Source organism: Arachis hypogaea, chromosome 20 (genome assembly GCF_003086295.3).
Source record: "Arachis hypogaea cultivar Tifrunner chromosome 20, arahy.Tifrunner.gnm2.J5K5, whole genome shotgun sequence".
Lineage (NCBI taxonomy): Eukaryota > Viridiplantae > Streptophyta > Magnoliopsida > Fabales > Fabaceae > Arachis > Arachis hypogaea.
The window spans coordinates 1,651,090-1,674,985 of NC_092055.1; the positions used below are offsets into that span (position 1 = coordinate 1,651,090).

General features: G+C 32.3%; 3 protein-coding genes across 7 annotated transcripts; 2 read left to right on the top strand and 1 right to left on the bottom strand.

Moving 5' to 3' along the window:
- Nucleotides 1-3,458: 3,458 nt before the first annotated feature.
- LOC112785360 (potassium channel KAT3) lies at nt 3,459-6,904 on the top strand. The gene is made up of 10 exons (XM_025828831.3): nt 3,459-4,045; nt 4,148-4,519; nt 4,603-4,660; nt 4,735-5,052; nt 5,134-5,373; nt 5,471-5,569; nt 5,650-5,682; nt 5,767-5,952; nt 6,027-6,546; nt 6,674-6,904. The coding sequence occupies exons 1-10, from the start codon at nt 3,867-3,869 to the stop codon at nt 6,805-6,807; spliced, it is 2,139 nt and encodes a 712-aa protein (XP_025684616.1). The 5' UTR covers nt 3,459-3,866; the 3' UTR covers nt 6,808-6,904.
- On the bottom strand, nt 6,842-11,106 carry LOC112785361 (mannosyl-oligosaccharide 1,2-alpha-mannosidase MNS3). Of its 3 annotated transcripts, none has more exons than XM_072230535.1 (7): nt 10,951-11,091; nt 10,787-10,871; nt 9,327-10,285; nt 8,866-9,127; nt 7,870-8,067; nt 7,561-7,709; nt 6,842-7,464 (listed from the first exon to the last, which is right to left on the bottom strand). In XM_072230535.1, the coding sequence occupies exons 2-7, from the start codon at nt 10,862-10,864 to the stop codon at nt 7,215-7,217; spliced, it is 1,896 nt and encodes a 631-aa protein (XP_072086636.1). In that variant the 5' UTR covers nt 10,865-10,871; nt 10,951-11,091; the 3' UTR covers nt 6,842-7,214. The 3 variants fall into 3 exon arrangements, with proteins under 3 accessions (XP_072086636.1, XP_072086638.1, XP_072086637.1); XM_072230537.1 differs by having other exon boundaries at nt 9,327-10,695; XM_072230536.1 differs by having other exon boundaries at nt 9,327-10,695; nt 10,787-11,106.
- A 15-nt stretch (nt 11,107-11,121) lies between these two features.
- LOC112785363 (uncharacterized) lies at nt 11,122-14,732 on the top strand. 3 transcript variants are annotated; one of them, XR_003194229.3, is made up of 3 exons: nt 11,122-11,622; nt 12,627-12,886; nt 13,203-14,732. XR_003194229.3 is itself a non-coding variant. In XM_025828833.3 (3 exons), exons 2-3 carry the CDS (start codon nt 12,829-12,831, stop codon nt 13,767-13,769), a joined length of 510 nt encoding a protein of 169 aa, XP_025684618.1. In that variant the 5' UTR covers nt 11,319-11,622; nt 12,627-12,828; the 3' UTR covers nt 13,770-14,732. The 3 variants fall into 3 exon arrangements, 1 of the variants encoding a protein (XP_025684618.1); XR_011879115.1 differs by having other exon boundaries at nt 11,161-11,622; nt 12,668-12,886; XM_025828833.3 differs by having other exon boundaries at nt 11,319-11,622; nt 13,318-14,732.
- The last annotated feature ends 9,164 nt before the right edge of the window (nt 14,733-23,896 follow it).

The following is a 23,896-nucleotide window of genomic DNA, read 5'->3' on the forward strand; positions in this document are numbered from 1 at the left end:
GTTAACAGAAATACTGTTGGTAACGTAACGGAATGGTTTATTATTAGTGAGTGAAAATTGTTTGTACTTTGTACGGATTCAATTTGTATTTGATAAAATTTAAAAATAAAAAAAAAACTATCAATATCTTATTCATCAGATTTTAATTAATATTATATTAAAGTTAGTTCATGTATCATATACTTCTCTTCTGGACAAACAAAACTTGAATTTGAGACTTGTGGATGACAAAATTTCTCTAGTTCCATCATGATGTATTTCTACTCATTCAAGATTATCTCTTATAAAAAACTTTAATTGTTATATAATTATAGTATTAAATTTTTATATATACTAATATTTAACGTAAATAAAAATAGGAAAACAAATAATAAAAAATTAATAAATTAATTCTTTTACATACTTGCATGTTATGTGAAAAGAACATAACCTCTGCCTTATATATTATCTGTGATATTAAAATAGGACCTTATATTATAATGGAACTTAACTATCAAAAAATCATTCAACTGGAACGGGATTCCTTTTTAAGCAAATGAAGTGCATCATATACTGAAATATGAAATGGGAGGTCGTGGCGAATTGCATTGATAGTGAGCCCCATTTGATACCATATGCAAATGCTAATTATGTGTCATTTCAACTTTCAAGAACCAACGTAAGTGAGCCCCAATTGATACCAAAGGCAAATGCTTATTAAGGATTGGATTTGGATCCTATGCGCTTACTCTTTTTTTTTTTTTTTAAACTAAAGACAGGAGACTCAAATTCACAATCTCTTAATTGAATATGAGAAGACTATGCCATTTGAGCTATAACTTATTGACCTTACTGCTTCTTTTCTTATATAGGAACAAATTAAAGTAATTTCTACGCATTAGTCCATCTTCATTTCTTTGAGAAAACAGTCCATTACTCCATTAGTCTTGTGGCAATTTTTGCCTTTAATTATATCTTCTTTTTGGTATTATTGTTTCTTAATAGTTATTTAACGATAAAACAGTCAGATATTTCTCTTACTTTTCCAAAAGCAAGTTTCTTGGGAAGCCTTGAATATTCGTTCATGAAATTGATTACAAAATGGGTTTGACTTGATTAAAAAAACACAACCAACCCAACAACCAGAAACTTAATGAGTTGTGATCTTCTATTTCATTTTTATTTTCACAAAATTCACGTGCCCCATTACACTTTTTGGTTTTTGCTTTAAATGTTGGCAACTTTTGATGAATAATAAGCTAATTGAACCACAAACTTCGAAAAAAAAAAACGGTTTTATTAGGTAGACAATAATTTTTTTAAATAATGTGAACAATGAATATTAAAATTGACCCAACAAAGTAAGAAAATACTCCACTCTCAAATTATTTTTTAAATTTTAACATTAAGATAATTATCTACACACTTAGTAAATTGCAGCCATTGTTAACTGTGCATGAGTAAATCAAATAAAAAAAATAACTATCCACTTAAGAATAATTAATTAACATAATCATCTGCATACCTATTAAATTGAACATCTAATATATCTATTGTTCACATTGTTTAGTATTCTCATTATTTTCCTACACTTTTTCTTGGAGTGCTTAGTAAACAATGACCATCTTGAACAACATGAACAACCACCAATCAAATAAAAATATACTACACCCTAATTTAATGCTACTAATTAAATTTAAGATTAATTTACTCTCTTAACCCTATTAATTCACATTATTCATACATTATTCAAAAATGTTGTTAGTTACCTATATTTTTCCTAAAAAAAATACAACATTACCCAAGGGTTGGCAGGTGATATATTTCACTGCCTAATTATTATAAGAATTTTTAAGAAAACCCTAATAATAATATTTTATTAGTCCGTGTAATGTTAACATCCTTTGAATACTTTATCTTTTGCATAATGTTGTGATATTCACGAGAATCATGATTAGGGTAACCCTACGTCCTTACCAAACTAGAAACAAACCATGATCAAGAGTTCCCCACGGTTTTCCTTATTAACCACAAAATGAATTGCAAGAATTTGGTAATTAATCTGATGAATTATTCAAGAAGATGAAAGCAGTGAGCACGTGATGATCATGGACAATTGTAACTGTGTGTTCTTCATCTATCTATCTATCTGGATACCATGCATTCCACGATAGGTAGTGGGGCAACTCTTGCAACTTATTGCTGCTACCATGGACAACCCTCAACTTGCATGTTTCATGTTTCTACTAACCTCACCTCTTAATTATAAACTTTGATCCATAAACTTCATTTCCATATATTATTAATGGTGTTGCATGATTATTGACACTACTACGATGCTACTACTTCTTTTACTGTCGACTCTGTCTTATGATATTATTAATAACAAGGACAAAAAGAAAAAGGTCCCCACTACCACCTAATTTTTCCAAAGAAAGAAAATATGCATTTTAATATTCTATTAAATTTAACTCTTTATTGAAATTAAAATTATGTCGGATAATAGCCAATGAGTTATAACTCAAATGGCATAATCTCCTCATATTCAATTAAAATATTGCGGGTTCAAGTCTCCTATCTTTGGTAAAAAAAAATTATGTCAAAAAAAAAATCAATTTAACATTATTTTGATAAAAAAAATCTTTTTTTTTATTTTATTTTTTAGCGTTTGATAAATTTCTAGTAGTACAAGTAAAAATACTAGAAAAAAAAAACATCTTTTTTGAGAGGATATAATTTACATCTTTTTCTAAAAGATCTTTTTTTCTTAAAAAAAGAAAAAATATTTTTCATGTAATAAATAAATAAAAAAGCATTTTTATATTGTTATACCAAAACATAATTGATAAATAAAAAGATTTTTTTGCATGAAATACCCGAACATAAAATTACTTTTACTTTTCCATAAGATCTTTTAAAAAAAGATAACTTGAAAAAAGATATTTTCTCAGAAGCTCACTTAAACAAGATCATAAAAAGATCTTTTTACATGAGATACCCAAACATAAAATTACCTTTACTTTTCTATAAGATTTTTTAAAAAAAGATATCTCAAAAAAAGATCTTTTCTTAGAAGCTCACCCAGACAAGTTCTAAGATTTGTGATTTGCTACAATTAAGTGACAAATAAGTGTTGCTCTGAGCCCTGAGCTTGAGGCTAGCGGAGGAAACTTGGAACATGGACCACAGAGTATAGAGGTAAGAAAAATCATATGATATACTATATAGTTTTGTGAGTAACAAAGATTGCAATGAGCATCTTTTATTATTTAAATTAGTTGGTAATTGTGGAGGAAATTAGATGCAGTGCAGGATTTTGAGCTTTATAAGAAAGGAAAAAAAATTCTGTTTTGTATGGTATCCCCCCAAAGCAAGTGGGGTTCAGTTCTTGCATCCATTATCTCTTGGAAAAGATTCTTGTAAGATACTCATACGCACGGGACCATTGTATTTATACTACTACTCACATATCAGACTATGTCTTTCACATGCTCATTTATTGGATGAGAAGAACAACTAACAACAACTGACTTAATAACTAACCACTGCATTACAAGGTGGCTTATAGATAACATATCACTTGAATGTTTATTGGTCCAGGTGTCAAACACCCTCTTCAAATCCAAACTTTACAGTAACCATTTGCAATATCCCGTGCTTCACTAATCACTACACATGTTACTATTTCATATGCAGCTAGAAACATCATTTGCAGCTTCTTTAAATTTGTAGAAAACCCTCTTTGTCTGCCACTTGCTACAACGTTTTTACCTTGTTTGCTTTGCATTATCATAAGTCATAGAGTCAACAAAGGGCAGGGTCAGTATAAATATGTGGGCATATAACCAAAAGGTTTCATTCAAGACTCAATCAATTGCTTGACAAACATGTCGCTTTCCTGTGCCAAGAACTTCTTCCAGAGGTTCTGGATGGATGAATTCCAAATGCCAAGTTTCTCACACAGCAGCTTCTTGAACAATGACCTCTTACCATCTCTTGGAGCAAGAATAAACCAGGAAACTCGCCTTCGAAAATACATAGTTTCGCCTTTCGACCCACGTTATAGGTACCTGTTCCAGTACCTTATGTCTTCCATTCCAATCCAATCCAATCCAATTCGAGAGTAAAGCTTAGCTTGATGTATGTTGTTATGTATGTATTATGGCAGGGCTTGGGAGATGTTACTGGTTGTTCTAGTGGTTTACTCAGCCTGGATTTGTCCCTTTGAGTTCGCGTTTCTGACTTACAAGCAAGACACGCTATTCATCATAGATAACATAGTGAATGGCTTCTTCGCAGTTGACATCGTCCTCACATTCTTCGTGGCCTACTTAGACAGCCACTCATATCTTCTGGTTGATGATCCAAAGAAAATTGCAATCAGGTACATATCTACCTGGTTTGCCTTTGATGTATGCTCCACAGCACCATTCCAGCCAATCACCCTCCTCTTCACAAACCACAGCAGTGAGATTGGTTTCAAAGTCCTTAACATGCTTCGATTATGGAGGCTCAGACGAGTCAGCTCTCTTTTTGCCAGGTTCACCTCTCTAGTCTCTACCACACCAACTACTTCTACTTGCACCTCATACTTCCTTCCACCTCATTCTTTTTTGCTTTCAGACTCGAAAAGGACATTCGCTTCAACTACTTCTGGACAAGGTGCACAAAGCTTATTGCTGTAAGCCATTCATCCATCCTTCATCTCTACCTTCTTTCACTTCAACAAACTCAATTCATTTCACACTGTTTCAGGTAACATTGTTCGCAGTACATTGTGCCGGCTGCTTCAACTATCTGATTGCAGATAAGTACCCGGATTCAAAGAGAACCTGGATTGGCGCCACGTACCCGGATTTCAAAGAAGAAAGCCTCTGGGACAGATATGTGACTGCAATGTACTGGTCCATTGTCACTCTTACAACCACCGGCTATGGAGATTTGCATGCAGAGAACACCAGAGAGATGCTGTTTGATATCTTCTACATGCTCTTCAACTTGGGTTTAACATCATACATCATTGGAAACATGACCAACCTAGTTGTTCACTGGACCAGCCGCACCAGAAACTTCGTATGCTTCTCTTCTCCACTAATCTTCTTCTTCTTCTTTTCATTCAGTTCTAGTCAATCAATTCTGGTTTGAATGGCACAGAGAGATACAGTGAGAGCAGCCACTGAGTTCGCTTCCAGAAACCATCTTCCACCACGGATACAGGATCAGATGTTGTCACACATATGCTTGAAGTTCAAGACAGAAGCATTGAAGCAGCAAGAAACACTGAATGATCTGCCAAGGGCGATTCGTTCAAGCATTGCACACCATCTGTTCTTTCCAGTTGTGCAAAGGGTCTACCTCTTCAAAGGAGTCTCCCATGACTTCCTTTTCCAACTGGTAATATGATAATAATAATAATAATAATAATAATAATAATTTCTTCTTCAGCTTTGTCACACAACAGTAACAAACTCCTTAAATAAATAAATAACAGGTTTCAGAAATGGAAGCTGAGTATTTCCCACCCAGGGAAGATGTGGTACTGCAAACCGAATCATCTACAGACTTGTACGTTCTGGTTTCAGGGGCAGTGGTGAGTTACATAAAGAATCGATGAAGCTATGAGTGCACGCATGTCAGAGAATGCTTACTGAGGCTTTTCTATTGTTGCAGGATCTTGTTCAATACGTGGATGGCCAAGAACAAGTATGTCATGCTATTCAAACATTAGTGTTTCATTTGTTTCCCCCCAATCAAATTAGAACTGAACATGAATTGTTATCATTTCAGCTCTTTAGGAAAGTATTTGCAGTAGATACGTTTGGTGAGATTGGTGCATTATATCATGTACCTCAGCCTTTCACAGTTCGGACCACAGAGCTTTCTCAAATTCTAAGACTCAACAGAACATCACTCACCAATGTTTTGCATGCAAATCCCAGAGATGCACAGATCATAACGGATAACCTCTTCATGGTAATTACAATTCATTTATGGCATTTGGCATATCCCTCTCCCTGCTATTACAACGTTCAATCATTGCTTGACAGAGGTCAAAGGGGCATCAAGAGCCAGGCTTGGAATATCCGAGTGCGGATCCTAGATTGTTTCTTCAGAAACTGCTTCACGGAGGCAACAAAAGAGGCAGATTTTCCCGCACATGTACGGCTTCTGAGGCCAATTTGCAGGATGATCATCATTCAATCAGTGCTGAAGATGGCAAAAGAGATGATCAAGACATGGTTGAAATTCTGCTTGAGAGAGACGCAAATGCAAATACCCCAAAAGTTCCAGTGCAACAGCTCAAAAGCAAGAGCATCTCTGACCAAATAGTGACTTGTGAAAAAGAGATGAAATCTTCAGGAGAATATAGAATACAGGTTGTGGAGCCAGAAATACTTAACCTTGATAGGAATGACTCAACCATGAACAAAAGTAAAGATGCTTCTGGGTTCATGAAGAAGAGAGTCACAATCCACTTGCTAAGCGGGTGCAAAACTAACCCACAGGGACAGTACGGAAAGTTGATCATCCTTCCTGAATCATTGGAAGAGCTGCTCAACATTGCTGGTAAGTATATTTAATTATCAACCTATTATAGCTGCCTTCTGCTTTTCAGTTTCTTTTGTTACATTCATAAATCAGTAATGCAATATTCTCAATACAACGTTATAACTATTAACTTGGAAAACTGCAGGTGAAAAATTTGGAGGCTTGAAACCTACAAAAGTAATTAATGAAAAGAATGCAGAGATAGACGACACAAACGTCATTAGAGATGGGGATCATCTCTTCTTTCTTTGTAGTGATAGTGAAAATTTGACATTATGATATTAGCAGTGCACAAGCAATGGTAGGTTGTACCTTTAGGAAAGCTAATGTAATGTCATAATCAAATTGGAAAAAATGATACAATTCAATTACAACATAGGCTCTTTGTTTATGATGGTGGAAACAAAACTTTACAATCTCATTTAATAATTTAAGATAGGGGTAGTTACTAGTCCAAGAAAACCAAGTCATATAATCAAGTGACTGTCCCTGTAATGTGTTTGCCAATGTACTTCACGATTCAATCAAACAGTATTTCGCAGTAATGAATGCCTTTACAACCAGAAGTGCTCTCGCTCAGCCAAAAGAGATGCCTGGGTAACCTTAAACGAATCATCTCACTTTTGCGTTGCCGCAGTCTGGATTTCTGAAAACTCTGCCTAATGAATGCTATTGACAAATAAAACTTAACTCTTCAACTTGATCGGTATAGGATGTGCCTCCGTGTTAAAGACGAACTTATCCAATGGAATGAGAGAGCTGTCCGAAAAAAGCAAGTATAAGTACTTGAGTGTTTCTCCTAGAAAGAAAGTCTCCATTTTGTCTCTTTTATGCGGAGGAATACTAGTTACGTCATCCAGAGAACAATAACCACCAGTATCGACCTTTGTGTATTTCTCAAAAGCTTCAAAGATTTGCCAACCCCATTCGCGGTATCTGTAAGACAAAATATATATTTAAGAAAATTATTATTACCGCAACAAATGAAAATATAAATCAACCTTAGACATAAGAGAAGGAGGGGGATCATACTTTGGATCTTCAGTAATGCGGTATAAAACAAACAATGACTCCACAGTCTCAGGTCTCAAGAGATTATGACGATCAGCAGGTTTTATTATAATGTCATTCACGTATTCTGAGCTCTTATTCCCTCCATCAAGATCTTGTTCAGAATACTCCTATATAAAACAGATGCTACATGTCAAGTCTCCATTCTTGCTATATAATAATGCAAGAAAACAAATAATATGCATATACGGCCCCAGGGAGCAGAGCAGAATATACTTTTGAACGGTTTACCAAATAAACAATTCAAAGTGCCACAATAGTCTCACAAACCTCAGTATGAAAGTAAGCAATTTCAGGAGCCAGACCAGTAGAAGTTACTGCATACATCTCAAAGCATGTTTTAGCCAGATCTTCTGCAAGCTTCATATTCTCCAGATCTTCAAAGTTAAGCATGTTGTTTTTCATTGCTTGTTCTTTTGTGAGGCCTTTGGTGGCACCCAGTGCAAGAGTACCAGATAAGAAACACACCTGGATTGGTTGCATTAATTTACATAAACGTTATTAGGACAATGTCAACACATACACTCATTTACAACTGGTTAAAATGCTTGGCTGAAAGACATTTTCAAGAGCATTAAAGTCATAGAATAACCTATCTTATGGCTCTTAAGTAATACTGCTAATGTAAATGCCAATATCTTGGACCAATCACAATATCGCACAGTTCAGCCAATCACGGTTGTGACCATCTAATTTCCTAGAATTCTTATGTAACACTACTACATAGGCTCATTTTTCTTTATTCAAATTCGTTCGACAATTATGAAATCATCATCTGACAGATGTGAAAACAGGAATGCCTATACGGAAGTACTTGAAACAAATACTGTTCCTTGTACATAAAACAAACTCGGCAGAAATTTAAGTTGTTTGTGGAACAAATTTTACCAAGGACACAAAAAAGCATATCTTAGCATGAAGCAGGCATTTAATATACTGTGTATGCTAGATAAAGGCAAAGTGCAAGGGCATTGACTGTCTAATTTTGTTTGATAACTTAGAGTACCACAGGATGGGCATATCATAACTCCAGAGGGGGAGAAATGAATTTGACACCTCAAGTCCACCAATTACAAATCAATAACATTTAATAGAAGTCAATCTATATTTCATCAGTGTCATCTAAATAGCTGGTTCATTGGCCGACATTTAGCCCAATAACTCAACAAATTGGCACTGTTTCTACTGAATGGAATTTTCAAGCAACTAACTTGCTAAAAAGATTTCATGCAATGCCAAGATTCATAATTAGGAGGTACAGCATACCAGATGATCCATTTTTGGGCTGAAATCACCATTTAATCCATACGGCAATTCGCCAATAAAAACTAATCCATTTGGAATTGTTTTCCGAACAAGAAGATGTCTAACGCCGTTCATTGCTTCCTTATACATATCATATAGATACGATGTATTACTATCTCTGCTAGCTCCACTCTGAAGCCAAACTTTAAGTAAGTACTCATAGTAACTGTCACCACGGGATCCCAATCTGTAATTTTCTCCACTGAATTGACCAGAATGAGGGCTGCATTTACATATGAGAAATATAATAAGAAAATGCAGGACAACATACTAGCATCTGAGCATCAGCATGATAGTGAGTGAAAAAGTTGATTAAGCAATCGATTAATTGAGCACAAGACAGTTTTAAAGATTTATCAAAAATGACCCCAAGTTAAAACTGATGGCTGAATACTCCAATTAAATCATACGAGATTCCTTACCTAATATAGATGGGAACTAGTCCTTCAGTCTTTGGAAGAGTCTTTATGTGATCCATGACTTTCATTGCCTCCAAACTATATTTCTGATCACCAGATACAGAACTGAGATAATTAAACTCTAGCTGTAAAGTGGAAACTTCTGCTGTGCTACTCAATCCACCAGGAGCTGCACGGCCTGAAGAGTCATGCAAAATAACATCACTAAATGGAATTGCTGTTGGACTGGCTGTAAAAGCAGATAGCAGACGGTCAGCCAAATTCTTAGCAGTTTCTAGATAAACAGCAGGTTTAGGTCCTGCATGAGTTATGTTCATTCCCTTTTCCCCACCACTTAGATGGTATGCACTTAATAGGCCACCCAGAACCCGTATTGTGGTTTCAAATAAATTTACTTGGCCCTTTTTGCTAATTCTATCAGAAAGGTTTTCTTCAATCCAGGTTCCTGCTTCGGCAACAACTTCATCAATGCCCATTATCATAGCTGTATCAAGAGCATCCACTACTGTAGCACCTAATCCCCCTAATCCATCAGTTCCATGGTGGCTCAGTGGCATAAGTTCATCGTGACCCATTGCATATTTTTTGTAGCCAGACCAAGCATGAATAAAAGCATCTTTGACCTTTTGTTTCCTGGTAATCCACATTGTTCTGGCATCTCGATTTTCAGTTGCATGACCAATACCATTATTAGTCCCTTTAGCATCAGGTGGTAACCGAGGAGGAAGCCTTGGAGCCCGTCTCCATAACTTCTTCAATCTACCAGCACCATTAGTAATACTGATACCTTCCCTGTTTCTATTTCCTATTGTTTGATCCTTAGAAACTACGTCACCAGGACTTGTATGTGTCAGCATAAGATATGCTACACCAAAGATCAGTAACAGAAGCAAAAACTTTCCAGTACTACAGCTAAAACAATCCCGCTTTCGGTTACTGGTGAGAAAGCTCTGAGTAATGACCTGGAAAATCAAGACACGATAAATAAGTGTGCTTTTCTTTTTCCTTTTTTTTTTTTCACATTTTAGTAAAAGACAGGTAAGAATAACTAGTTTTTCCTCTCTCGATACCTTTTATGTCTCAAGACCAAAATTCCTCATATACAGAACATCAGTGCAGTGATCAAGATACAACTAAATTCTCCACTATCTTACTAACACAGGTAAGAATAACCAGTTTTTCTTATTGGAACAGTTTAACTCTCTATCCACCCACCAACGCAAGGATTCCTATCACTCAAGGCCCTAATTACAACAGATAGCATCATATTTCAGGAAAAAAAAAATGGTTCCCAAAAATAAAAAGACTTAGCTTTGATCTGAAATCACAGTTTCCCATCTACCCAGAAACAAGATTAGAACAAATCTACAATCTGATGATGCAATCAATAAACAATTAAAATTGGGGGTTGACTTGGACATAAAATGGATTGAATTGAGAGCTGAGAGGAAAAAAGGGAATACCTTTGAGAAAGAGCGGTGGCGAAACTTGGCGTTATCGTAGTCAACATCTTTCTTGGAGTAGGGTAGAGAGTTGGACATGCTGGTGCTGCTAGATCACAATATAGCAATCAATTGGATCCGAATTTCGAAATGCAGAAATTAAGAGAGAAGAGAAGTGAGCAAACTGCAAAAGACAAAGTCAGGTTGGAATTGGATTGCGTAGGATTAAGTTATTCATCGCTGAAGCAGCGCACAGCAACAGAGACAGAGAGATAGAGCTGTTGTTTTAGTTGTGCGGCAAAATTGATAGTTGCAATCACTCGTTCACTGTTTCAACTTTCAACTTTCAGCTGAACCAAGAGTGATTAAATGGGAGGAAAAATGGTTAGATCCAAGGTTCTGAAAACCGATTCGAACCGAAGGGAAGAACGGTTCGGACAGACGTTGAAACCGGAGATTTGAAAAACCGACATTGGACCGTCAAACCGGCCGGAAACCGGTTTTGATGCTGAGATGCCCTAGCCAATTACCCAACCCAGCAACCTTAGCTCACGCGAACCAATCCCTTCCATCACCGTCGAGCTCCTCCTTCCTCTCACCGTCATCGATCTCACTCCCTCACCTCTGTCCAGCTCCCGCCGCCGTCGCCGAAACGAGCTTCGAAGCCACCGTCGTTATCGTGCAGCTCTGTTCTACCATCCTGCAGCTACTGTTTCAGCTTTGAAAGCACCGTCGCGCAGCTCTGTTCCATCGTCGCCGGCGCTATCTCTGTTCCACCTGTCATCCCTTTGGTCGTGCCCTTGTCTCCCTCTTGCTTAGGATCTGCTCTGCTCTGTTCTAGGGTTTCTAGCTTCTAGGTATTTTTTTTAATAATAATTGTTGAATAATTGTTGTTAGTTAATCTGTGGACTTGTTATGGGTTGAATAATTGTTGAATAAGTGTTAATTAATCTGTGAATCTTGCTGTTTTTACTGTAAATTACTCCATTGGTAATGATTCTGATAATTCATCTGCAGAAGGTGATGGGGTTTGAATCCTTTGAAACTAAGTGTTGCACGTGGGGTATGCCTGTTTTATGTCTTCTTCACTGTTGTGCTCTGTCGACCGTTGTGCTGTGTTTTTGTGTTCAATTAAAATTTTTCTTTGAGAACTTAGCTTTGCCATGCTTGATAAATTGCGCCAATTATGCATTTCTTGAAATTGGTATGCCTCTGTAGATTCTAAATAGTGTGTTTCATGTTTCTGATTTTGATAATTTGAGTAGTTTATGAAGCATAGTTCACTGTTATTGCAAATGATTTGGGACTGCTTTTGAGGAGTGTATGAAGCAGATTACTTGCTGTGTTTGGAGTTGTGTATTAATTAAATTGGTTAATTTGTTATTTGAGCCATGTTACAGCTTGTTGTTAAATAAAGTTTAAAGCTTCAATATCCATTTATTAGTTGGCAATGTTAATATTATTAATAATATTAATAATAATACTAATCACAAAGTGGAGAGGGATTGTAGAATTTGTCACATAGGTTTGGAGAGTGATAGTTCTGAGTCTGGTGTTTCAATTGAATTGGGTTGTGCTTGTAAAGATGATTTTGTTGCTGCTCACAAAGTATGTGCTGAGACATGGTTTAAGATTAAGGGGAATTTGAGTATGAATCCCATCTTTACTTTATTTTGTTTAACTGCAAAATTTGGTTTTTGATATTTTTTAATGCTGAATTTGATTGATTTTGTGGATATTTTAGACACCCTTTTGTTTATGATTCATGGAATTGAGAATTGGATTGTTTGGTATTGCTCTATATGTATACTTGTTATATGTCTTGGTGCTGAGTTTGACAAATATTCTCAATTACTTACAGCTATGGTTTCCTTCTTGAACGGGATTTTATTTTTCCAAAAGAAATCATATTAGGGTTGTGAATTGTTTAACTGAGTGATGAGCGTAAAGCTGAATGTGAAGATTGAAGTGGACTCAGCGGTGGATGTCAAGCTATGCTCACAAGACTCAATTGAATTTCATACCCTTGCGGCAAGTGTAGCTGCTGTGCTCACTCATCATTGATGTTGCGTTCATCAACAACAGCTTCTCTGCGCTTCTTTCGGCACCAATCTCAATTTGGTACTCTTTCTCATCCCAACCCCTTCCTTTTTCCCATTACTCTCTCTTATACCACTGATATTGATGCCATCAAAGACAGACCCCATCTCCTATATTCTATTAGGAATCTCCAAAACCTTGATTCTGCTTTGCATCTCTTTCACAAGATGGTTTCCGTAAACCCTTTGCCATCTGTGAAGGACTTTAATTTATTGTTTAGCTCTATTGTTAAGATGAAGCATTACACAGCTGCCATTTCGTTAATCAAACACTTTTTCTCCTTAGAACTCAAATCTAATATCTGTACACTCAATATTGTTGTCAATTGTCTGTGCAGTTTGAATCACACTCCCTTTGCCTTCTCTGTGGTGGGGTGGGGATGATGTTCAAAATCGGTTTGGAGCCCAATGTGGTCACATTTACCACCATTGTTAATGGTCTTTGTATTGAAGGCAATGTGGATTATGCTATTTGGATTGTTGACCACATGAATAACATGGGATATCAACCCGACGCCCACACGATTGGAACAATTATAAATGGATTGTGCAAGATGGGCAACACCCCTGCTGCCATTGCCATTCTAAGGAAGACGGAAACAAGAAACTGCAAACCAAGTGTTGATGTTGCAGGTTATAACGCAATTGTGGATAGTCTTTGCAAGGATGGGCTGGTATCTGAGGCTCTGAGTCTATTCTCCGAAATGACAACGAAAGGTATACAACCCAGTACTATCACTTACAATTGCTTGATTCAAGGGCTGTGTACTTTCAGCAGATGGCAGGAGGCTGCATCTTTACTGAGCGAGAGAAAGCAAAAGGGAATTATGCCGGATACACATACTTTTACTATTTTAATGGATGCTCTTTGTAAAGAGGGAAAGATTTCAAGTGCTAGAGCCTAGAGCCATACTTGGTCAAATGGTTCGAATGGGAGAAGAGCCTAACGTTGTCACCTATCACTCAATGATTGCTGGTTATTGTTTCCAAAATCAAATGGAGGAGGCCATGAAAGTATTTGATTTGATGGTTCACAAGGGATGCCTACCAAACGTTAACACTTATGCCTCATTAATCCATGGGTGGTGCAAGATCAAAAGGATTAATAAGGCTATTTATCTCTTGGATGAAATGATCAATAAAGGTTTAAAGCTGGATGTTGTGACTTGGAATACTCTTATCCAAAGTGGGTAAACCGTTAGCTGCTAAAGAATTGTTTTTTACAATGCACAAATTTGGTCAATATCCTAATCTATCGAGCTGTGCCACTATATTGGATGGCCTATTCAAATGTCACTTGTCTTCGGATGCAATATCATTATTTCGAGAAATTGAGAAGAATAATTTGGATCTTAATATTGAAATTTACAATGTGGTGCTCGATGGGATGTGCCGTGCTGGAAAACTGAATGATGCGTGTGAACTCTTCTCTTATCTTCCAGCAAAAGGCTTGAAACCAAGGTCTATGTAGGGAAGGACTTCTGATTGATGCTGAAGAGTTGCTGATGAATATGGAAGAGCATGGCTGCTTGCCAGATAGCTGCACGTATAATGTCTTCATCCAAGGATTACTACGACGAAATGCTGCTCTGGCCTCTGAAGTCAATAAAATATTTTCAGATTATGAAAGACAAAGGTTTTGCAGCAAATGCTACAACCATGGAGTTGCTTGTAGATTACCTCTCTACGCACAAAGGAGAGAATGTTTTTCAAGAATTTATGCAGAAAATTGTTTGAATATATCAATAAAACCTCTTAGTTCTATATTTGAATTGAGGATTTGATGAGACTTCCATGCTGCTTTTTGTTTTCAAATTGGCCACAGCAAAATTTTCCTTCTTGAGAAGGTTATGCATTACTTTACTCTAGTCATCTGCTTCGTTTTAAGCTTTATTCATATGGAATTTTATGGAACAAGTTAAAACTTATGATATAAGAATATTTGTATTTAATATAGTATTTGCTAATATATTTTTAAATTTAGATTAAATAATTCTATTAGAAGATATTATGTTAAATAATTTAAAGTTACTTTATATTATAACAGAACGTATTTTCATTTAATAACATTAAAAACCAAAACCATAGAAAATATTACAGGAAAATAAATATGTATTTTATAAGGAGTAAAAACTTATTTAAACTTTTAAAAAAATTTAGTTATTTAAGTTAAGGATAATAGGGCATTTGATTCATTTTTAACCAAAAATTTCCTAATAAGTTTCGGTATCCTCAAATTTTATGCAGATAAACCTTTTTAAATTTGTGTATATGTTAAATTTTGACGGCTAAACTATATAATTCGATCAAAGTCCCAAAATCAAAAGTTGCATCGATTTGGTCAACAAGACATCGAACTACCAAATTCAAAGTGATGAACAAAGAAAATAATAAGTAACTATATTTTCTTTTCAATATTTATTTATAAATCCAGAGAATTAAAGGGTTAGACTTGACTATTCAATTGCTACAAAAAGTAATTCGATGTCAACTACTAATAAGGTTGGTGGTGCATAAAGTTTACAAATGTTAGAATCAATTTATATATAATTGGGGATTAGCCATAAACCTTCCTATAGTATTAATATTACTGTTGCTGAAAACGATTTGTTGTAAATATTTTTTTTTATTTCGCATTGTGTCCGAATCTTTCATGAAATCTTTAGCTTCTAGAAATTGGTCAAAAATATGAAATGCATGTATTTCAACCAAAACCAAATATATATAATAAAAATGTATCTTTTTTTTTTACCAAAGATAGGAAACTCGAACCCGCAACTTCTTAATTGAGTATGGGGAGACTATGCCATTTGAACTATTACTCGTTGGCTAATAAAAATGTATCTTAGATGAGTTGAAGTTCAATGTATAATAAACATGATGATATTCTATATATTGATGGTCTCGTCTTTTATATTGAGCGGGAATAACTATATACTATAATATATTTCGTTAATCTATGGGTCGATAAATAAGGTTATTTATATCTTGGATGAAATGATTAACAAAGGATTAAATCAAAAGGAGATAATACTTTTCAAGATAAAATTGAGAATTTGATATTTGTGTAGAAAGTTAGATCTTCGTTCATCCTCTCGCCTTGTTTTATTTTTTATCAACAATGTTTTACTATTAATTTTTCGCGTAAAGTAATTACTAATTTTACATTATAGATTATTTATTTAGGGAAAAACAAAATGGTATCTACTATCTACACAACAAAAAATCAACCATTAGTCAAAAAAAGATCAACTATAGATTTATATATAAATATATATTATTATTTAATTTATTTTTAATATATATTTTATATCCATAATTAATTTAATAACATATATAGCATGTTTACTTAGAAAAATAAATACTAATTATTATGATAATAATTATTTATTATAATTTAATTTTCTTAAATTTTATCGACATATAATACAGGATACAGGACCAAATATATAACTAAGTACATAGATTATATCAAAGTGTTTATATTTAAAGTTATCGGGTACCCAAACCAAACTAATCCGTTTTTAATCGGTTTGGTTTAGTTTGGGTACATACACAAAATATATAAATCTAAACCAAATTGAGTGGTGAAAGAGACAAGAACGTGGAAGGAGCTCTTGTTGCTTGAGATGTTGCTGCTAACCCTTGGAATTGAAGCTTCCGGTGGAGCCATGTCGGTTTTGATTCCTAAGAACACCATGATTCCCACCAAAAAAGAGAGGGTTTTTTATCCTTCATATGAGGATCAAAGCAGTGTTATGATCAAAGTGTTTGAAGGAGGTTTAGTGTGAGCAGAATCTGTTAATTTCAACTGACTGAACCGATGATTACATCTGACAAATACTGGGTTACCATAGTATCTTGTCTGCGAAAATGTTTCATGAAATGTATTATCTGATCCTTACTTGAACGTATGGAACATCATACCATGATCTCTTTGGTGTATTCTTGATTTCTGAAAATCTAACATTAAATAAAAAAAATTTGTCAAATTATTTTTTCAATAACCATTTATTTATAATATATAAAAACAGATATCAACTCTCTCTTCTTTGCTAATGATGCCATATCAACAATTCTAATAACTTAGCAAAAGATAAAAAATCAACCAATCACTATTTAGTAAAATATTTTAAAAAAATTAAAACAAAAAACTCTTATTTATTATTATTCAATTAAAACATAAAATACTAATTAAATGCAATAAACATACATTAAAAGTGTCATAATAATAATAATTATAAAAAATTTCAATTACAAATATTCAAATTCTGCAACTTATACATATTAAGACTCTTACTATTCTTCATTTCTTAATCTCTTAAATTTAATATAACATTTTTATATGTTTTTCATCTTCATTTATTTATTTTTTTAATTATTTATAAAAAAAACAACAAAAAAAGACAAAATGTAGCCATTAATGCAAATCAAAAATGAAAAAAAAAAAGAAAATGCAGTGTTATGATCAAAGTGTTCGAAAGAGAAGAACCAAAAACAAAGGATAATGTCTTTCTCGGAAGCTTGAGCTCCAAGCACCAAGAGGAACCTCACAGATCAATGTTTGCTTCGATGTAAACATCGATGGCATTCTTGAGGTCACGGCTGAAGACAAAAGTTCGAGGGTGAAGAAAACGATCAAGATCAACCACAGGAATGGAAGGTTGAGACCAGAAGAGTTGAAGAGAATGGTGAGAGATACAGAGAAGTTTAAGGAAGATGATGAGGAAGTAAAGAAGAAGGAGAAGGCAAAGAACTCGCTTGAAAACTATGCATATGAAATGAAGTAAAAATTGAAGAATCTAGAGAAGAAAATTGAGGAGGCAATAGAATGGTTAGAGAGGAACCAGTTAGCAGAAGCAGAGGAATTTGAGTTCAGGAAACAAGAACTGGAAAACGATCTGAAATCAGATTTTGTATCTAATGTTGTTCCAAACTCAGGAGTCCAAGGTTCCAATATGGTGTACTTGGAGGGTTCCACCAAGTGGTTGGGTTTGTCTCAATTGATGATATTCTAGATGTTGATGGCCTCATCTTTTATATTGAGCGGGAATAACTATATATTACTATAATATATTTCGTTAATCTATGGGTGATGGCATGGTGCAAGATCAAAAGGATTAGACTATTTATATCTTGGATGAAATGATCAACAAAGAATTAATTAAATCAAAAGGAGATAATACTTTTCAAGATAAAATTGTTTGAATATATCAATATAACCTCTTAATTGTTTGTTTTTTTTTTTTTTTTGTCGATTCTTAGTTGTTTGTTTGAATTGAGGATTTGATGTTTGTGTAGAAAGTTAGATCTTCGTTCATCCTCTCGCCTTGTTTTATTTTTGATCAATAATGTTTTACTATTAATTTTTCGCGTAAAGTAATTACTAATTTTACATTATGGATTATTTATTTAGAGAAAAATAAAATGGTATCTACTATCTACCCAACAAAAAATTTAACCATTAGTCACAAAAAAAAATCAACTATAGATTTATATATAAATATATATATTATTGTTTAATTTATTTTTAATATATATTTTATATGTAAATATATATTTTATATCCATAATTAATTTAATAACATAATATGTTTACTTAGAAAAATAAATATTAATTATTATGATAATAATTATTTATTATAATTTAATTTTCTTAAATTTTATCAACATATATATAATACAGTATAGAGGACCAAATATATAACTAAGTGCATCAATTATATCAAAGTGTTTATATTTAAACTAAAGGAAAAACTACCAAAAGTACCCATGAAGTTTATGAACGGTGACAAAAGTACCCATAAACTAAGGAAATTAACGTTGTACCCATGAAAGATGGGTTCTGTATGACAAAAGTATCCAAATCCTAATTTTTTGTTGATTTTTTAATAAAATTCCTAAACTACCCCACCTTAACCCTATTCTACCGTCACTCCCTCTTTTCTCTTCTTCCTCTCTCCTCACTTATCCCTCAAAAATCCTCACAGAGTCACAGAAACTCTCCTCCTACCTCCTCATTGTCGGCCACCACTCACCTACTCTATTACCGCCAATCTCTTCCCCTCTCACTGCTTCTCACTCTCACTATTAAGGTGACTACAACACCTTCATCGCACACCTGTGACCCAACCTGAGGAGAATGCTGCCGTGGCGCGTCTGTTGCAGCCGAGGAGAACACCGTTGTTGCACACCTGAGAAGAGAGAGGAGTCGTGGTACTTTTGCATGCAAAAGCGGGTTCGGTAAAGAAAAATCAGAGAAGAAAGGGAGGTGGCACTGTGGATGGAGGTTCTGCCATTGACGATATTACAGTCGGCCGGCGAAGAAAAATGTATTTCTTTTTTTAAAACATTTTATTTTATTTTTCTTCTTTTCAGAAATTGATTTAGTTACTACTAAAATGATACTGTTCTATTTTTTTAAATCTGCTTCTATTTTTTATGAAGGCTGAGATTGATTTACAGAAGATCCAATTGATGGCTACTTCTACTTTTGATTTTTGCTGAAATAAATTTCAAATTGGATGAATGGATTTGTTGATTTTTTATGGTTGATGACTTTTTCTATTTCTAGTTTTGCTAAAGTGAATTGAAATTGGATGAATAGATTTGAAAATTTTTATGTTTTGAGTATTTTTTGGTGTTTGATTAATTTGGTTTGGGTATGGATTATAAACTTATGAGTGAATCGGTTGAGGTCCGATCCTCTACCACCATCACCACTACCATTGATTTCGGTCTGGTTTGTTGTAGGAGTAGTTTTGGACTCCATGGCAACAGTTGGTGCAAATTGAGTTATGAAAGGTTGAAAAAGTAAGTGAGTGGAGGTTGAGCGCAGGGTAGTTTAGAAATTTTATTAAAAAATCAACAAAAAATTAAGATTTGGATACTTTTGTCATACGGAACTCATCTTTCATGGGTACAGCGTTAATTTCCTTAGTGTATGAGTACTTTTGTCAGCGTTCGTAAACTTCATGGGTACTTTTGGTAGTTTTTCCTAAACTAAATTTGTCAATTTCTTTTTATTTTTCAATCATTATAAATTCATAATTATAAAATTGTTTAAAATCTAACAATATTTTTTTTATTTGATTCTATGATACTACTTATTTTATTATGTAATATATTTTAACAATGAGATAGAATATTAAAAATAGACTTATTTTAATAAAACTTATATATATATATATATATATATATATAATTATGATATGAAATAAATATATAAACAAATAAAAATAAAAAAATAAAAATAGATAATATTGAAAAAAAACAGAAAAGAGATGATTATAGTAAGAATTGAACTCATAATTATACTCGTAGAAGATTTTGCAAGACTTACAATATTACAAAATGGGTAATGCTAGGTAGACAAAAAAACACTCAGAACTTGCCTTATTTAACATTAATTAATTGTCGTAACAATTAATGAATGCTAAATAAAGCAAGTTATGACTGATTTTCTTTGGTTACCAAACATTTCTGTTACAAAATAATGAAAATCAACTCAACAATACGTATACATTTAAAACAAGTGGTAATAGCATTTTTATTAGGGCTATTAAAATCTAAACCGATTTAATTAAATCGAAAATCGATTAAAATTGCACTAATTTAGATTTAATTGGATTTTATTTCTTACAAACAGTTGGATGAATCGAATTTTGAATTTACTTTTTATAATCGATCCAATCCAATTCAAATCACACAATGTGTTATAATGTTATTATTTTGTTATTACATTTACAATTATACTTATAACATGTTCAATTTGTTATATATTTTTATATTATTCAAGTATTATTATTATTTAGCCAATGAGTTATATCTCAATGGCATAGTCTCCCCATACTCAATCAAGAAGTTGCGGGTTCGAGTCTTCTATCTTTGGTAAAAAAAAAGTATTATTATTATTTAATAAATATTTTATGTTCAAAATGTTATTTATTTATTTATTTTAATTAATTTATAATTTTATTTTTATTATTATGTTATTGTTGGTTTTTAAGATATTGTTGAGACTTATTATGTCGTCGTTGTTGGTTATTTAAAATTTGATGTTGAGACTTATTATATATATTAATTTTTTTAATTTATAAAACCGTAAATCCAATCTAATGTAAATCGTTTGAAATTGTATTGGATCGAATCGAATTTTTTTAAAAAAAATATCTAATTCAAACCGTACCACAAATAAAATTAATAAAATTTAGATCGAATAAATTTTTAACTTAAAATAGATCCAAACTACACTGCAAACCTCTCTAATTTTTATGTAAAATATTTAGGATTGGGGGCATTACCCCATTGCCCCAATGAAGATTGGTCCCGACCCTAACAGTGTGAAGTTATCATCTTTTATTTGATTTTTTCTCTTTCTTTTCTCTTTTCTTTCTTTTTTTTTTTGTCTCCTTTAATTATCATTATTTTCATAATATTTTTCTTTTTTTTCTCTATATATATTCAGAAATTTTAGTACATAATATAAATATTTTAATACATAGCACCAAAAATTTTTAAAAATCACATATTTAAAATATTGATACCAAATAACAAAATAGGCATAATATTAAAATTTTAGTACACAATATAAAAAATTTTAAGGACTATATATTCATAATATTGAAACCTAATTAATAAAATATGTATAGCATAAATTTTGGTATACAATAAAAAATTTTTTAAGGACCACATGTTTAAAATGTTAACACATCTAACTAACAAAACACATTCACACAAATAATTTCTATGCTGAAGAAGCCTAGAGAAAAAAAAAACGCATGATATATGCGTACATAAAATTTTTGTTGAGCTTATGCCAACTTAATTGGATTTAATTATAAAAATGCTTATATGTATAACATCACCGCTAAAATTATTTTAGATTAATACAAAAAAATCAGTCATCAAATGAATTATTAATGTAAAATACATATTGAGTTATAGAAAATATATTAAAAATAAATTTAACAATACATATATATCATCTATCTATTTATAATCTATTATTAAAAGAGAAATTAAAATAATTCTACAATCATTTTTGAAGATTTGATTTTATTTACTTTATTTTGTTACATAAGATTTTTTTTTCTAAGTGGCCTAACCTTTTATATTTTTATATTTTACTTTAGAATTTTTATTATATTTTTATCTTTTCATAATCTTCCGTCTTTATAAGTTATAGAATTCCTGGTTAATATTATTTTTTTAATAATTATAATTGAGGTATTAAATTTTGTTTTATTTCTTTATATAAAGTCTATCACTTTTTATTTTTCGCTATTCTTATTATAAAATTGGTATTTAACCTTAGTTTTTTTACTTTTTTATTTTTATATAAGTTACCTTATGTTTTCGTTGTTAATATTAAATATTTTTAATAGATATAAATTGAATTGAAATTTAATTTATTTTCTCTTGTCATATTTATCTCTTCTTAAAAAAGTATATATATTTGTAATGTATTTTATATTATATAATTTATTTATATAAATTTTATTTTAATATTACATATATTATTGACTCCTCTAATAATATTTTTAAATTTTTAATGGCTGATTTTTTGGGTGTATATAATATTTTTCATAATGTCTATATGCTAAGGTGTAACAAATTCTTCAATGAAATATATTGGTACATAATATTGACTGTTGAATAAAAAATTACAACATATTAGCCTAAACTGGAATGTCAGAAGAAACTTAATAAATTTAAAAAACGTGGAATGAGATTGAAAATTCTTGTCATGCAGAAAAGTTATACATTTTGAAGAGGGAGAAAAAAGATGATAATATAGTTCAAAAGAAAATATTGAAGCGGTAGTAGTAGTTGGATATAAATAAAAATAATTTATGTTATTCATCTACTAAATATCAACAATGATAATAAGTATGACTCTATTAATTTCTTATAATAACTTCTACGGGTATGCTTCTTAGATCCTCTTTGTATGTATGTTTTAGAGAAATCAAGAAAATAAACGCAGAAATCAAAGGTAGCCAGGCTGCCACCTTATCTCAATGGTTAATATCTATAAATGCAAACTGTACAAGTTGGTTTGGTAGCAGCCTATAATAAAAAGGGATAGTGACAAATAAAACACCAACAGCATCAAATTCACCTTAGTCTTATTGCTATTAAGTTTTCATTTCCCTCGGGCCTCAGTAGCATACAAAATTTATCTAAGAAAATGTCTTAACTAATTAAGAACTAATTAACACCTACAACTGCTAGGAAGGGACACAAAAAAACTGAATAAAGACAATTTCAAGTGCAAGCAGAAAGTAATTTTCTGTATTTGGTGGAGATGTTTTGAAATTGCTTTCGGCCAATCTTAAACTATTTTCAAAGTTACTTACCATTGTTTATTTATCCCTTTATTTATTACAGCTATAAAATACTTTTAAGGTGAAAACTCAGGTGCAGTCGATTTCACGTGAAGTTGATAGGTCAAATCAGTCAAATCATCTGACAGCTCTCAACTATCAACTTCACGTAAAGTCGACTGCACCTGAGTTTTCACTTTTCACCTATATACAAATATAAATTAATTATTATATCTTTATTAATATAAATTATATATTTTAATATATATTTTATACATATATTATAATTTAGTGGCTATTTTTCGTATAATTTAGTTTATTAATAATTTTTAAAAAATTGATCCCAAAATAAAAATATGATGAAAATTTGGTCCTATTACATGATATATTAATTTGTATAATTAAATATATATGTTATTTAATTAATTTTTAATTTGTATTTTGTATTTTAATATATATTTTATCGTTGATTTTTTATTTATACTTAACATGTTGGTAAATATAATATTAAATTTATTGTGGTAGTTTTTCACTTATATATCCGTTGTTTGAGTAAATTAAAGTAGAAATTTAGTGTTTAATTACAGTTGATATTGGAAGAGTTTTAGATAATAATATATTTTGGGAGGTAAGTAATAATAAGTATTGAGTTAATGAAAATGAGTAACAGTATATGTAGTATGAGAAGTAGTAGCATTGGAATT